Source organism: Anser brachyrhynchus, assembly GCF_964034855.1.
Source record: "Anser brachyrhynchus genome assembly, chromosome: 3".
In the NCBI taxonomy this organism is placed as follows: Eukaryota; Metazoa; Chordata; class Aves; order Anseriformes; family Anatidae; genus Anser; species Anser brachyrhynchus.
The window spans coordinates 92,807,218-92,824,302 of NC_137696.1; the positions used below are offsets into that span (position 1 = coordinate 92,807,218).

A 17,085-nucleotide genomic window follows, 5' to 3' on the forward strand; every position below is an offset into this window, starting at 1 on the left:
CCCTATCCTTATTTTGGTGTTTAAGCAGCCAATGTGCAGCAGCAGCCCTTTACATCCTCCCTTCATGCTGGCAAATGAATTCATTCTCCCATATTGGATAGAAAGGGAGCCTGCAGCTCAGCAGTTATCCACACTGTAGTATTCAGTGCAGACTGGAAGTGGTGGCCCCTACAGCTACTGCTGAGCAAAGCAGCTCCCCTTTCCTTCTAAACCTTCCCCTACCCCAACTAGCTGGAGAAGCAGCTGCCCAGCTCTGGGTCAGATTGCAGCAACCACATTTCATTCAAGATGACCGGGCAAGATTTATTGCTCGTAACAGTACTTTTCCATCTCATCAGGCGAAGAGCAGCAGAAATGTGTCCTACATGGATCTAACTAGTCCATTTCCTTGCACCGACTCTCTTTTATCTCCCTGGAGACTAACATATGAGACAATCAAGCTAGCAGATAAATGAAGGTTTATCACAGAATCCCCAAATAGTCAAGGCTGGAAGGGACCTCTGGAGATCATCTGGTCCAACTCCCCTTGATCACGCAGGGTCACCTGAAGCTGCTTACCCAGGACCATGTCCCTCCACTACCTCTCTGGGCAACCTGTGCCAGGGCTCAGTCACTCTCACAGAACAGAAGTGCTTCCTGAACCTCCCGTGTTTCAGTGTGTGCCCGCTGCCTCTTGTCCTGGCACTGGGCACCCCTGAAGAGAACCTGGCTCCATCCTCTCTGCATCCTCCCTTCAGGTATTTATTAGATATTGATAACATCCCTCTGAACCTTCTTTTCTCCAGGCTGAACAGTCCCAGCTCTCAGCCTTTTCTCATGGCAGAGATCTTACAGTAACTTTATCATCTTGGTGGCCCTAGGTTGGACTCCCTTAAGTCTGTCCATGTCTCTTTTGTTCTGAGGAGCCCAGAACTAGACACAGCACTCCAGGTGGGACCTTACCAGCGCTGAGTAGAGGGGAAGGATCATCTCTCTTGACCGGCTGGCAACACTTTGCCTAATGCGGCCCAGGATGCCATTAGCTTTCTTTGCTGCAAAGGCACATTGCTGTCTCATGGTCAACTAGGTGTCCACCAGGACACCCAGGTCCGTTTCTGCCACGCTGTTTTCCAGCTGGGTGGCCCCCAGCATGAACTGTGTGCCTGGGGTTGTTGCTCCCCATGTGCCGGTCTTTACACTCCTCCTTGTTGAACTTGGTGAGGTTCTTATCAGCCCATTTTTCCAGCTCGCTGAGTCCCTCTGGATAAATGACTGTAAAGAGTTCTTTCTCTTTTCTAACAAACAACAAAATAGCTTTCTAAGATTGGGCCTGTAATACCTCTTCCTCTGTAGTAATACTTCAGTTTTCTCTTTCCTCAACGCACACACTTTCCTTAATTAGGTTCATTTCACTTCCAACTTTCATAGGTAGCCCAAAGTAACAACAATTCTAACTTAAAACTCGATTCACCCCATTTAACCAAGGCACACTTCTAACCATGTCCAGATAGAAGGCCCTTGCCAAAACATGACCTGCTCAGTCTTTGGAGAAATCTCTCTATCCTTGCAACTGTGTCTGCATTACAGTTAAGAACACTAGATTGCAACTCTTTCATGTAAAAGGAAGACTTACCTACTGCTCAGATAAAAATTTAAATTATATCCATTCTTTTACCTTAATATAGGCATCTTGTAACACATTTCACCATAAACAATTCAACCTGTGTACTATATTTTCCTGTAACACCGATACATGATAGACAACAGTACTTATCACTAAAGGCAATGTGAATAGTTATTTTACTCTTTAGAAATAGAAAGCTGCTTCCTTGAAATGCCAACTGGGAATTGCAGAAAACTGACAAAGGATGTAGAGAGCATTTTGAGAATTTGACATGTGTTTATACACACAAAAATCAAACTCAGGGCAGGACACTACTGCTGTTCGTACAGCTGTTCAAAACATTTGCCTCTCCCTGAAAAAGCATGACCAACATAATCAACCTCAAGAAAAACAAAATATTTGGTGTCATTTTTATTTCAAGACCTTAACTTGTATCAGAACAAATCATGGTATGATTACATTAACAGAAATGAAGCAAGGAATACACCCATCCTCCTACAGATGAAAAACTCAAAAAACAAAAAAGATGGAAAAGTGCTAAATGTTCCAATTAACCCAGCATTTAAGGAGTCTCCATTTTTATGCTATTGAAGGATCAGGTCACACTGAAATAACTTCACATGCAGACGCCTGATAGACACGTTCTACCAATTTTAGTAGGTTTGAGTGGTTAATGCAGTTAATGCATGAAAAAAACAGTAGTAACTATACATCTGTATCTTAGATGCAACAATCACCTGACTGAGAAAAGTCTACATTTATTTTTACAGGTTGTGAAAGGCAGCTTTTAGCATATGATAGTAATTACAAAAACTAATGGCTACCTTTTACAAATATCAAATCGCAAACTGAGCTAGGACCACATTTTTAAAAAAAGGAAACAAAGAAACAATTGTAAGCTCGCCATTTCCTAAACAATGCCACTGTATTTCTTTCAGTAGCATGAAATATACAAGCTATACACTAGAGAAAAAAGTTTAAAGGGAGATATACACAAGAAAGGTGTAAGACACCTGTGTAGTTTTTACTCCCTATTTGTGTATTTGAAATAGAAGAACTCAAAGTAATAAAAAGGTAACATGCTTCACAGGAGGTTTTTCTTTCCTGTGGTTTTTATTAACCGTTTTAATGAAGATCTCTGCCAATCACCACAGCTCTTCAACTAAGTTGAGGGGGAAGAACTAATAAGCCCATTTGCATGCTCACCACAAATTGCTAATTCCCATCTGTGGATTTTCTTTCTGTCAGTAGGTAGAAGAGATAATGCAAAGTTGTTTTGGCTTTTATTCACCAGGCAGCTCAGCTCAGATTTATAATCTAGATTATTATTTTTTTTCCTGATGACTACTAGCATAGAATATAATTTATTAAACACAAAGAAAAACCAGAATTGACATTTCATTATGATTTACCTGTTAATTCCTTTAGGTAAAGTCACTTCATTCAAAAAATATGTATTCAGCATTAACATAAAACAAGTACTCAAAAAAGTACTCAAAAGTACTCACCTTCTTGACTTTCTAGGCGTATTTTGATATAATCCAGACAAAACTGTGGAAGACAATACAAAAATAAGATTTCAATTTTTCTCTGTAACTAAACTGACTCAATACCTTTTAACAACTTAATACTCGAGTAATTAAAATTTTAAAACAAAAAAGTAAAATGTAATTCAAAAATTAGTACAACTCAAGGAAGCACGCATATTCTTTGCTCTTCCATGTCTCTTTCAGTCATATTGACTGTTGACACTTCAGATGTCTCTGAAGTACTCTGTTTCCAAAAAGGTTTAAAAATGCCACAAAATAGTGGGAGAATAAAATCTTCAAAAGAAAATTCTGAAAACAAAAAACATTGTTCAACAGAAGCAAAATTATACACACGCAGAAAAAGACAATTCTTCCCCCATCTGTAAAAATCTTTTTTTTTTTTTTTGGTACGTATTGCATTCAATTTTCTTGTAACACTAATCCATAATTCACCCCATCACCCCCACCCCAAAATAAACAAATGAAAAGGAAAGCGTTTTGCAAACATGATGTTTCTATTTAACACCAGAACTAAACAGTATGCAACAGTATAGTTCTCATGTCTTTGTGAATCACAGCCTCTGAAATTGGGGACAGACTTGCCATTTCACAGACAAAGGCAAAATACTACATTGTTCACAGATGAAAATAACAATCAAAAACAGAAAGGTTTTTTTTTTTTTTTTTCAAATAACAAGATTACTTACAATCACAGGTTCCACTACCATTCTTCGTAGGGTTCCTATTCGTATACTTCGACAGTTCAGAATGACACTTTCACAGGGACTTTGGTAAGTTAGAGGTACAGTCTCAGTTACAATTTCTTGAGAAATAAGTTTACGACGTTTTATTGGAGTGTTAGACACAATGTTGCCAAACTGAAAAGTAATTTTCAAGGTTTCAGAATTTTTCACTATGATTTATTGCTAAAACAGGCTGTTAAAAAGCACAGATTAATTTTTTGGCTACTTTTTTGTTAACCAGCAGGACTACGTATTGTAATATCCATCTCAACCATATACAAAGGGTTGAAAACTCCTAAAAGGCTTTTAGCCTGATGTTAATATTGTGAGATTTACGAAAAAAAGTTAGTTTACACTTGTAGACATTTTGTTAACATTTCAAAGTCACCAAAAAACAATTTAGTTACTTGTATTGAAACAGTGTACAGCCCAGCAAAATAAGCTTTTTTTTTAATGTACTTCTTTTATTTATATAAAAACGTTAATGCTGTACAAGCATCCCAAATTAGCACAGACTTATGGTGACTAAAAATACTGATTTATTACTTAAGTACAGTGCAATAAAACATTAGGAGTAGACTCTTCAAGAAATATAAATAAATAAGCACAATCAAAAAATCCATGAAGGAACTCTACAGAACTGTTAAGATGTTTTTAGGACAGAATCCAGTATCAGAAGACTAACACTGAGGAAAAGGCCATGTGGAGTTTGGCTCTAGCTCAAGAAAATCTCTGGACACTGACTGAAGCTTTAATCTCAATTAAGCCTCCTGTCTACCAACAGAACAATCTTAAGAAAAACTATTTAAAAGAAAGCAAGCTGGCTGAGAGCCACGAGAAGAATATGTATTTATCTATTGCATTGCTTAAATTGCTCTACGTTTTTGAAGGATTTTCTGTTCTAGTTTTGTTCTTGGGTATTTATTTCCTCATTTCATAAAACTGTCCGTTAATAAACATTCTTGTCAGTTACAAAATACAATTCAACTCCCACAGAAAAGGATTTTTAAGGGACTCAGTATTTCTATTACGATTAAATCTGGAGAGTTATTTCAGCATTCCTAGTCACTAGCCTATCTTGGCCATAATTCATAATATTCTTTTGGATACTTCACTTAAATACAGGGGGAAAACAAGAGGGAAGAGAATCTAGATCCCTGCAATTAAAATATTTTCCTACGACTCTTACTGAATATAGCTGTCCCTTTGTCTACTGGACTACCTAAACATTATTAAAAATTCAAAACTCAAATCACAGACAAGCAGTAACATAGAAAATCTTGAAGTGGCACTATATTCGAGTAACCTGAGAATGAAGAATGAATTAATATTTACAGAGAAAAAACAAACTATCCTAAAGCTTTTTTGTTTGTTTTTTGTTTGTTTGTTTTTGTTTTTTTAAATTCAGGCTGACAAACACACTGATACAATTCTTGGTAGTTTTCTTGAATTAAGGCAAAGTTTATGTTAAGCTTCACACAAAACATTTGTATACCCATTTTCAAAATAAAGCTCTTTTCTACTTTTTTCTCAAGTATGCAGTATATTTCCAATATAACACTTGGTTGTTTAGGAGTGAAGAGGAACATGTGCATATAAAAGGAGACACCCATGCTTTCACGATGCAATACTTTCCCTTAATCCAGCAAATAATGTCAGAATAAGGGATATTCAAAACTTTATTGCCCAAGCTTTTAGCCCCACAGCTTTATAGTACACTGAGAGGCTCACAGTTATACTGATGACAATCTGTACACCATATTATACACACACCATTTCATTAATTATGGTACTAGAATGTTGGCTTTTTAATCTCAACCTAGCATGAAGGTTTTGACATCCTTTAGCGTTCTACCTCAGAAAAAAAAAATTGAGACTGGAAATCTAATCAAATACTCTTGTTGGACTGAATTCTCAAGAGTGGAACTGGACAAGTGAACCAAGAATCATTTTAATCAGTAGTATTAATTCAACAATTGTCACAGGGCATTTGTTCTTCCTGTTGGCTCACTATTGAGGTAGTTAAGTTTTTAACATACCGTGAAAGCTGTCCCCTTTGACAGCACTTAAGGAGTCTGCTCATGGTGCATTTTTTTTGTCTTTGTTTATCCAATTCTTGCAGTAGTGCTCAACTAAAAAACAAAAGCCCCACCATGAAATCCTTCAAGTAAGTGCTATTAACTGGGACAGTTGTCAAAGTATTTTAATTGTAAAAAAAAAAATTGTAAAAAAATTGCTCCCAACGTTTCTTTTTCATCTTTAACTTCCTATGTCCAAAGTCTCACCAAGAAACAGCTAGTACTGATGTTTTTCTGCAAACTAAGATGGCCCTTCATTTTCACAGAGGTACCCAATACAGAATCAAAGAGCATGCATTCAACACAGAAACATCTATGTTAAAAGCATAATTCAAATATTATGAATTCTTGAAAAAATTTAACAAATTTTCTTATGTTTCCAGTGTTATATAAGCAGAGATATTATTTGAGCTGATAAATAAGCAATCAAATAGAGCCTATGTACAACAATGCAAGACAAACCTTTACATTTCCCGTTTATGATTTGATTTTTGTTTTCTTTAAACAAAGTATGAAATAGTACCTGATCTTTCATTCTTGCTTTTCTTGGTAGTGTGACTGCAATTTCTGTTTCTGTTGTAATACTACCTATTCTCTGTTCTATTCCACAACTGTTTTCCTTTAATGCTGCTTCCACCTTTCCTGTAGAAGGAGCTGGGGAGGAGCGGGCTGAATCTGCAGGACGAGGTGAAATGCTTTCCATTCTCCTAGTGCTGCCACTATCCTCCTCCTCATCATCATCACTAGACAAAACAACTAAACAGAAAATATTAAATTCTCAACCACTACATTTTTCTTAACAGAAATTTCTTTGCAAGCAATAGCTTAGAAGTAATTTATGTAGTTGTCCTGCAGTATCAAAAACAGTCCACATTTATCATTATATTACACTTTTATTAATATTTATTTGTAATCTGTTCACAGGTGCTCTCTCCCTCACTTATTTCCCATAACTAGCTGTACGAGAAACGTGTATCATCAGTTTCCCTCTAGACACAGAAATGAAGTCATCCATGCCCTATTTCAACAAAAAACCGACAGTGAACAATACAGCTTAAGTCTAACTTAAGCCCCTCTTTGCTGAAGAGCTTATTTTTTAAAAGGTTATGTAACACAGGTAATGTAAAGAAAAACTGACCAGAGAAGTTATAACTTAAGTTGTCCAAATCAGTAAAATACAAAATGGTCTAATAAACTAAGCACAGAACTAGAACCATAATTTCCAAATTCCACTTCCTGTCTGCTTATCAATTAATGTGAGTTCACGCAGATAAAGTAACAAGTATTAACATTTTATACAGAACGAAGTTTCAGTAAATGAGAAAACCTGGACAGTGTTCATATCTATAGCTCAGAAGAAAAAGAGAAGGAATGAGTAAAAATAGAAAAAAAAATGGAAAAAATACGTTAAAGACTGTTTTCTTCATGGGAATGGATGACAACTCTGCTAAGAATGCTTTTTAGAAAAAGTGTAAAGTTTAAGTCTTTAAAAAAAAAAAACAGTTTTTTTTTTCCCGGTGTTCACCTTTCTCAAAGAGTACCTCACAAAATGACATATGACAATCCTCCCTCCTATAAAACTTCTGTAAATTTTTAACAATTAAGAAATACAACCTGTTACAGTATAGGAAGATGAATACCATTTGCACTTTGCCTGACAAGCAGCTGGTTGTCTGTAATTCCTCTGGCATAAAACCACAATTAACACATATGACAAAAGACATTAAAAAATATGTTATGTCCCCACCCCAAAAACATACCCACAAAAAAATTCCAGGCAAAAGTAAATAACATAAGCTTGTGTGGAAGGTTTCTTCATTACAGGATGTTCTGCATTTTCATTTTATGGCTATATTCATGAAATGATACTTACTTGGATCATTTAGTTCAGATGGTCTTGTACTCCTCTGTCTTAAGCTTCCTGTAATTTTAGTATTTTTTGTCCCAGTTATAAGACCAACTTTTCCATTCTGTCGTAACATAGAATGTCCTACAACTTCATTACCCAGTAGAATATCCGCTGGACCTTTCCCGACAGCAGAACTATAAAACTTCTTTGTGTTGAACCCTGTACCTGAAGATTTTTGCCCCGTTGAATTCTGGTGTATTGAAGAACGTGATAAAGGTCCCATAGATTCACCTAATGTTCCAGTTTGTCTGGAGACTTTTTGCAAATCCTTAAGAGAAACATTTTCACAATGTCGGCATTTGGTCTGGTTTTCATTTGCCCGCCCACAATTTGGGCAATCAGTAGAATAATCAATTGGTTCCAAAAGCTAGAAAAGAAGAAGGAAGGAAAAAACAAACCCTAATCAGTAACTAAGATCAACAAAGATATCATTTCCAAAGTTTGCATTTAATTTCTGTTCAGAATGAAAATTGACAACAGTATATTAGCAGTTACAGTAAACACTCAAAGCAAATGTTAAAATTCAGTTATATTTTCTTCATTTAAAAATTTGGCAATGTGGCAATTTTTAACAAGATAATGTTCAGCAGTTCAGACTTATCTTTTTTCTTTCTGTATTAAAAGGTTGCACCCTGCTTATATGTATCAGCATCATAGTTCATATGTAACATCATCAGCAAGAAGGTCTAGTTACATCATTTCTGTAAAAATAGTTACATTGGACAAAAATAAAGTAACCTGAGGATCAACAGAGCAATGCTAAGAACTAGAAGCAGTCTCCTCAATCATTAAGTTCATATGTCTTCCCAAGACATCTTCTAATGGCCTTGCAAACCATATAGAAAATCACTCCTCTAAAAAACTTGAAGAAAATGAAATACATTGATCTACAGTCCAGTATCACAGAAGAGAAAACAGGACTTGAGGAAAAGGTGTTTCCCAGACTTTCTAGAGGAAACAGGCTACAAAAAAGGAGACTGTATCATTATTACTGCAAAGAGATGGGTTTTGTTTCTCTCACATCTACTACAGCCTACTTAATTAAAAGTAATAAAGAGTATTACCTATTGAGTGCGAAACTTGGACTTCCATGTCTAAGTGTATTTGATAGTAACATGTAAGCTACTGAGTATCTCCTGAACTGAATACGGGACACCCCTAGAACTGAAATTTAATGTACATTATTGTCTCCTGCAGCACTGAGGTCAAATGACACTTTCAGAAGCTCACTCTACTGTGAACTATGGAAGACGCTAACCTTCTAAAAGCCACAACAAATTTGTGAACCTGTTTTCAAAACATATCTACTACAATTTGCATACCCCATCCCCAGCCATGAACAACAATAAAGAGGATTTCCTGAGGTGTAGGGTCCTCATTTTTAAAAGCAAGACAAAAAAAAGTTATAGAAAGAGAACATATTATTTTCCACAACATTTCTGCAATTTAACAAAGCTACATATACCACAGCAAAACAGATGAAAAAAAAGTATAAAAAGCCTATCAGACCTTTAAATATGAGTAGTAGGATAACATAGCAAGTGACAGGAGTATCAGCGCTGTGTCTCAATGCTGAGTTACAGAATGTACCTTTTACAGAGATACAGTTGATCACATGGAAGAATTTCAATCAGACATGAAAATATTCAAAGCCTATCATACCTCAAAGACCTTAAGTACAGAATAACTGCAGTCCTCCGCCTCAAGCACAAACCGAAAATTGAATATAAATTCCCTTCCATGGTTTGAGAGCAGGCATTCTGATGGTAGGGGTAGCCATGTTTAATTCCAAAGGACATATGCTTTTTATTTTTAAGCTGGACTTTGAGTAACTACTTAAGCAGGTGAGTTCTACCTAATGTATCTTGTATCTGCTTCATGACTTGAATAATATATCATATGCAAAATACAAATATTCTATGACTGCCCTATGTAAGTTTTAGCATCCAAAGCTTTTGTTTTTCACTGAGTACATACGAAACGCAATCCTCCCTCCTATAAAACTTCTGTAAATTTTTAACAATTAAGAAATACAACCTGTTACAGTATAGGAAGATGAATACCATTTGCACTTTGCCTGACAAGCAGCTGGTTGTCTGTAATTCCTCTGGCATAAAACCACAATTAACACATTTGAATTGTTGAAAGGTTCCATAAACACCTATATGGATCATCTACATACTGTCGCAGTGCATGCTTCACTAAAAAGCATATGGTTCACAACAAATGCATAAAACACTGTTAAAGGACTGAATTGATTTAAGGCAAAAGATTAAACTCTTAACCTGTTTAAAAAGAAACAAAGATTTCTGCTAATAAAATCAGTTGCAGCATGATTTCTGTTGGTTTTTCATATTCATCTATGAATTTGTAATTTATAGCAATATAATTATCCCCTTAATATGTCCATAACCATACTTTCTCCCCTCTAATCAGCTATTAAGCTGCTGAAAAGTTATGTTTCTACTCAAAACACAAAGCTCAGATTAACACAATAGGTCCTATATCCAGAAAGTGTATCCACAAACTATGCAACCTTACCGAATCATAACTTTCCTAGGGGAAAGGAGTAAAAGTTCATCCAGCCCTGTGTTGTACTTTTAACAGCGGCTCGTTGAGAGCACAGGGAACAAAGTAAGGACATATCCCCCTAACTTTAAGTAATCAGCAATTTAGGCACTTATCAGAGGTTGAACTTAAATGTAACTGTTTGACAAAATTTGTGAGGCTATATCATTGTTGATCTCTTTTTGCAATCTCCTAATACACTCTGATTAGTAACATGTTTTTTTCTCATTTTTAAGCTTACTGTTTGAACATTTTACTGCAAGCACTCATGGGAGAAAGTACCAGATGTAATTATTAAATTTTGTTTACAAGTGAAACCTGTCCTGTGGTTTTGGAAATGAAATCAAGATCTTGAAACAATGTAATGAAGTCTAACGCCTTTTCCATCAGGGAGATAGAGAACAGTTTCTTGCAGCACTGTGGTCAGCTACACATGGTCTGGCTCAAGGACACTAACCTTATTAATGTAAGTACTGAAAATTATGCATTTTTGTATTAAATAAATTCCATCAAAGTGTGAAATATTATTCCTCTACTTCATAGATAGCAAACCAAAGGTGTCACTTCCTGGTTTATCCCAATAAGCATGGATCAGATTCCCCAATCAATTTAAACACAGGCTCTTCTGCTTTCCAGTGCATCATCTGTTTGTTCAATTCACAAAATACTTATTTCACAGTTGGCATCAGTATTAACACAAATATCTGCACTGCCATAACTTTTTTTAGTTTAAATGTTTACATTCTTCTCCCAACTAGAAGGATTTTTAGAACAGTTAAACTTAAAAAAAAAAAAAAAAAAAAAAAAAAAAAAACACAGCCCACCTTTAACTGGGTTAAGCCTTTTTTTGTAGAAGAAGATAGGGACAAGTCAGACTGGTATGAATTGCAGTGACGTTTCTGTTGCACCTTTCTTTTAATTTCAGATTCCGATTCCGACTCTTCTGTGTTTTCCATTATACTGTCTAAGAGGAAAAAAAACAAACATTAACAAGAAATGTCTGCTCAGATGCAATTATGGTCAACTTACTTCTTTACAAACACTAATCTGAACTTTTTTTTTTTAACATGCAACAAACTATACCGTTTCATTCACATTAAGAAGTGTCTTATGACTTGCTGTATAAATAAAAAAAATCCCTAAAATAATACTTAAGATTTTGTTTGATTACTACTATTTTTGCGTCTCTTGGTTACAATTTCTAGTTTCACATCTTCAGAGGAGACTTTGGCCTCGCAGAGTCTCAAGGCCAAAGTCTCTCTTTGGCCTTAGCGGAGACTTTATGACAACTAGAATGAAGCCTTTGCTACTGAAAGGAGGTGAGGATCTGCTAGATGCTGCTGCTGGTAATTTTCACGAAAAGATTGCTGGTGAATGAATCCAGAACAATTGAAAGTATTTTGCATAATTTAGGATTTATTCCATCAGTGCAAGACTCAGCAGTACACTGAACTATACCACCATATCTTGTTTTATATTGGGGCGTTAATTTAAATACTAGAAGAGCACAGGAACAAAGAAACACACCCTCTATTTAAACTAACAGTGTACAGAGTGAGATCTCCTTATAAAAGGGGCTTTTTAGTATGTTGTACAACAGTGCCTTATATTTCAATTTAATGCAAAAATGCCAGTTAGACTCACTAGTTTAATTACAGTCTCCATCCTGGAACTTTTTTTAAAGGCTACAATTTTAACATATATGAACATAAATATTTTTCAATATGTGCAGATAGTCTTGCTGGTTCACAGACTACCTGTATCAGTACTGACAAATCTGAAATGAACATCATTAGTTCTGGACCCAACAATTTTATTACTCTAAATTTTCCCAGTTCCACTTGTATTTAAAATAACTGACGCCTAATTTAAAGTTTATTATAGGATTAGTGAACAGGTTGCAAAAATCTGTCAAAAAAAAAGTCTTCCTTGCACAAACCTGTATAAAACTACAATAATATTATATAAGGATAGATATACTAAAGGTTACTCAAAGGTTGGCAACATACTTGCCCATAGCAGCGATAGGAAAACAAACAAACAAACAAACAAACAACAACAAAAAAAACCCCACACCTCTGCTTAAAATACATGAGAATTCTAAAATTCTTAGATAACTTACCCACTCCTTGAGGTCGTGGTAACCTAATGTGATCTGCTTCTACTTTCTGAAGCTGAGGGGGATATTCTTTTCTGGAAAATAAATTAGATATAGTTGTTCTTTCAACTGAGACCATTGTATTTTTGCGACAATTACAGATGGAAAAATAAATCTGAACTGCACCTTAAAGTTATGAATAAATAACATCTCCTCTAACATGCTATGTGTACACTTAAAAAAAATCATCAGAATGCTAGCAACTGCTACAGTAAAGGTCTTAGAAGTGTTTCTGATTTAAATCCTTTTTCACAATAATCAATAGTTTTTAAGTCTTACTTTCAGACCAAAGTCTTCAAGGACTGTATCTCCTCCTCCATATTCATGAAGTATAACATAGATACTTTAAAAATCCAAAAATAGAAACAACTATTACTTTAACAATATTAGATTCCACATCTTAAACTCCACAACATAAAAAAAAGACGAGAAAATGCGAAAGAGAGGAAAGACATCTGATGTCAAAAATTGCGTGGCCAAAAAATAAAAAGAACGCAAGTGAAGAAACAACTTATATCTTTGTTTAAGAAAATAACATTATGCAGACAAATTAGTTGGTAAGAAAACTTGAGTTGGTATAATTTGCATAATTTATCACATATTTGTTCATATTAAGCATTATCATTTTGAGTCTCCTAAAAGATATTTTCAATTTACACAAAAGCATGGCAAATCAAATTAAGATTCCTGATACTGCATCCGTTACTGTTAATGGCAGTTGTCCTTCTCTGCTCTTACTCTAATCTGCAGCTGTAGGTTACTGTTAGAACATGACATGACATGCACCTGAAACACAGGAAGCGTTGTCTACAACTTCAACAGAAACTGCTTTTATTGCCAAGTTAAGTCAGTGCTCTGGGTTGCAAATGGGTCACATGCATCCCATAATACCATCTCTGAATACAAGGACAAAAATCAGCACCAAAGGGAGCAAAGTAAACAGCTGTAGGCAGTAACATCTCAGACAAGCACAGCTAAATCTTTAGGGCCCACCTGACAATGATTCAGCTATGGCTGAAACAGATTTCAAAACGAGGAATAAATCTTTATTTGTTTCAGCAAATAATGTCTTACTGCAGCAGAATGTCAAGACCTTTGAATATCCTGCATTTCTAGCTAATACTTCTCAGGGCCTCCCACACTTTATTATTAACATCTTTGGAACAAGATTATCCTACAATGCCTTTTAGGGTTCTTCTTACCAAATCTGGCCCTCTAAATTTATTAACCCTGTACTAAACACAAACAAGTTTTACTGTGCTGAAGAGCTGCACCATGCAGAAAAACTTAGGGAAAAAAAAGGTTCAAAAACAAGCGTACAGTACTTTACTGTTAGTGCCCACAAGCATACTACAGATTAGATTGATTCGTTATTGCGTCAAATGCATTTCTGAAACAATCCTGCTCCTACACAAGTTTTGTGTTTTGTTTTTTTTTTTAACCAGCTCTACATATAAACTGCACCACAATCAGAAACTCGACATGAGTGTTTGTTCATAAATTATTCGAGTTTTTTAATATTTTCATTAAAAGTTCAAATCGAGAAGGGATTACTTGAAAGGTAAAATTGGGGGAAATGTAAGGCAGAGCGCAAACTAAGCATTATATAACAAGAAGCTGTTACTACCAAATCCAATGATAAAAACACCATACTAAAGGGTAGGAAAAAAACACACATTATTACAGGAGATATAAAAAATACACGAGGACTAGCATTAAATGAGTATCTTGCTTCTCCAACAGTAAAAGACTTTTATTCATGCTCACAAGGAACTGGTTACATCCAACTACACGTTAGGAAAAATTCTCTTAATCATCCAAGATTAGGCACCTGAGAGCACTCCCATAACCCTATGCAACCAAGACAAAAGTTGACCAAGACTAAAGGAAGGGTGAGAGACAATTTAGCAGTTAATATTGCAACAAATAATTAATCATTTCTTAAACAACACCAGTAGCATTTAAATAAATGTTAAATGCATTATGAATATGTTAATTACATTAATCACTGGAAATCTGCAAACATATTAAGGCTTTTATTTCTACTGTTTTTAAATAATGCTTGTTCAAAATTTTTACTCATAAGTAAAACCTAGAAGACCAGACTGTCTTTCACCCCAGAAAAGCCCTCATCATGCTGCCAGTCTCAAGCTTTCTCCGTAACAGAGTGCTCAGCCTCAAGCAAGGCCTTACTTGTATTATTTTGTTGAGCTTCATAAATTCCTGTAACTCAGACATTTGCAAACAAGACGTACATCTCTCAGTTAATCTTCTTAGCAAGAATCAGCTGGAATGTTAAACTGGAGTTCTTACGTCTCATGATTTAATTATCATTAGAATCATAGGCTTGGGTTGGAAGGGCCTTTAAAGATAATCTGTTCCAACCCCCCTGCCATGGGCAGGGACACCTCCCACCAGACCAGGTTGCCCAAAGCCCCATCCAGCCGGGCCTTGAACACCTGCAGGGATGGGGCATCCACAGCTTCTCTGGGCAACCTGTGCCAGGGCCTCACCACCCTTCTCCAGGCGGGGTCTCACAGGGGCAGAGTAGAGGCAGACAATCACCTCCCTTGATCTGCTGGCCATGCTTCTTTTGATGCGGCTCAGGAAACAACTGGCTTTCCAGGCTGCAAATGCACACTGCCAGCTCGCATCCAATGTTTCATCCACCAGCATACCCTAAGTCCTTCTCTGCAGGGCCGCTCTCCATCCCATTCCTCACCCAGCCTGTAATCATATTGGGGACTGCACCAACCCAGGTGCAGGACCTTGCACTTGGCCTTGCTGAACACTTCATGAGGCTCACAGAGGCCCACCTCCCAAGCCTCCCTCAAGGTCCCTCTGGATGGCAGCCCTTCCCTCAAGCCTATCAACTACACCTCCTCGCTTGGTGTTATCTGCGAAGTTGCTGAGGGTGCACTCAAACCCACCGTGTCACTGAAGATACAGAATAGTGCCAGTCCCAGCATGAACCCTTGAGGGATGCCACTTGCCAGTGGACATTGTGTTGTTGACTAACTCTCTGGACACGGCCAGCCAGACAACTCTGTCCCTCTAACAGTCCACCCTCCGGCCCAACATCCCTCCAATGCAGTGGCAAGGACATTGTAGGAGAACAGTATCAAAGGTCTTACAGAAGTCCAGGCAGATGACATCAGTAGCTCTTCCTTTGTCCACAGAGCAGTTGCTCAGTTACCAAAGGTCACTAGATTAGTCAAGCACAATTTGCACATGGTGAAGCCCTGTTGGCTGTCTCTAATCAACTCCCTTGTCTTCCGTATGTTTCAACATGACTTCCAGAAGGATCTGTTCTGTGACCTTACTGGGCACTGAGGTGAGCCTGACTAGTCAGTAGTTCCCAGCGTACTCCTTATTACTCAGCCAGAAAATTGTATACTTATACTCAGCCATGCTAATCTCCTGCCCTCCTTGTCAGATTTCTTATACACAGAAATAAGAGAGCTCTTGCGCTCTAAGAAAAACATCCTTAAGCACCCTGCCTGCTGTATTCTGCTCCTTTACCCCTGACGGCAGTTTCCCAGGGAGTCCCACCCACTAATTCCTTGAACAACTGCAAGATCGCTCTCCTAAAACTCAGGGTCTTGACTTTACTCTTTACCTGACCCATAGCCCTCAGGATCACGAATTCCACCGCAGCCCGGGCTGTCACCAATCTTGACCTCTCTAATTAGTTCTCCTGTGTTGGTAAACAACCAGTCCAGTAGCACTTCTCTGACTGGGCTATCACCTGGATTAAGAAATTATCCTCAATGCACTCCAAGAGCCTCCTGGACTGCTTACAGCTTGCCGTGCTGCTTTTCCAGCCGGTACAAGAGTGACTGAAGTCCCCCAACAGGATCAGAGCCTCCATGATGTTTCTTGTAGTTGAATTAAGAACACTCAGTCAACAAGCTCCCCTTTGTCAGGTGACTTGTAGTAAACACCAACCATGAGGTTTCCTTTGTTGGCTTGGCCCCTTATTTTTACCCATAAGCTCTCAACCTGTTGTTACAGCTCTGTGCAGTCAATCTATTTTTCTACACAGAGAACAACTCCCCAACTCTGCTTTCCTTGCCTGTCTCTTCTGAACAGTTTAAAGCCAATGTCTGCAGTGCTCCAAATGTGATTCATCCCACCATTGGGAAAACCAAGTTTCATTAATAGCAATTAGACCATAGCTTTCTAGGTGCACAGTGGCTTCCAACTACTCTTATTTATTACCTAAGCTATGTGCACTGGCAGAGAGAGACTTCAGCTGGCCTACTGATGTATCACCTCTTTAGAGGAACACATGCTAATTCTCTTGAGGCATTTCACAGGTGTTTCCTTGTTGACTCTGAACACATCAACAACCCCTGGCTGTTCTGTAATTCAAAACTCCATCCCCTTCCCCATCAAGTCCAGCTTAAAGCTCTCGCTGTAAGTTTGGCCAGCTTGTTGGCAAATACCCTCTTGCCCCACTTGGTCAGATGAATCCCATGAGCTGCTCCCAACAGA

General features: G+C 37.2%; 1 protein-coding gene across 10 annotated transcripts in view; it reads right to left on the reverse strand.

The window, feature by feature from the left end:
* Nucleotides 1-17,085, reverse strand: part of SENP6 (SUMO specific peptidase 6) — a 93,061-nt gene that overhangs the window by 23,035 nt on the left and 52,941 nt on the right. For all 10 annotated transcript variants that reach the window (XM_080583772.1, XM_080583771.1, XM_080583769.1 and 7 more), the window contains 6 exons: nt 12,553-12,623; nt 11,255-11,394; nt 7,827-8,229; nt 6,477-6,709; nt 3,840-4,010; nt 3,112-3,154 (listed from right to left, as the gene is read on the reverse strand). In XM_080583772.1, coding sequence (XP_080439898.1) covers nt 3,112-3,154; nt 3,840-4,010; nt 6,477-6,709; nt 7,827-8,229; nt 11,255-11,394; nt 12,553-12,623 — 1,061 coding nt within the window. The remainder of the gene's footprint in view (nt 1-3,111; nt 3,155-3,839; nt 4,011-6,476; nt 6,710-7,826; nt 8,230-11,254; nt 11,395-12,552; nt 12,624-17,085) is intronic.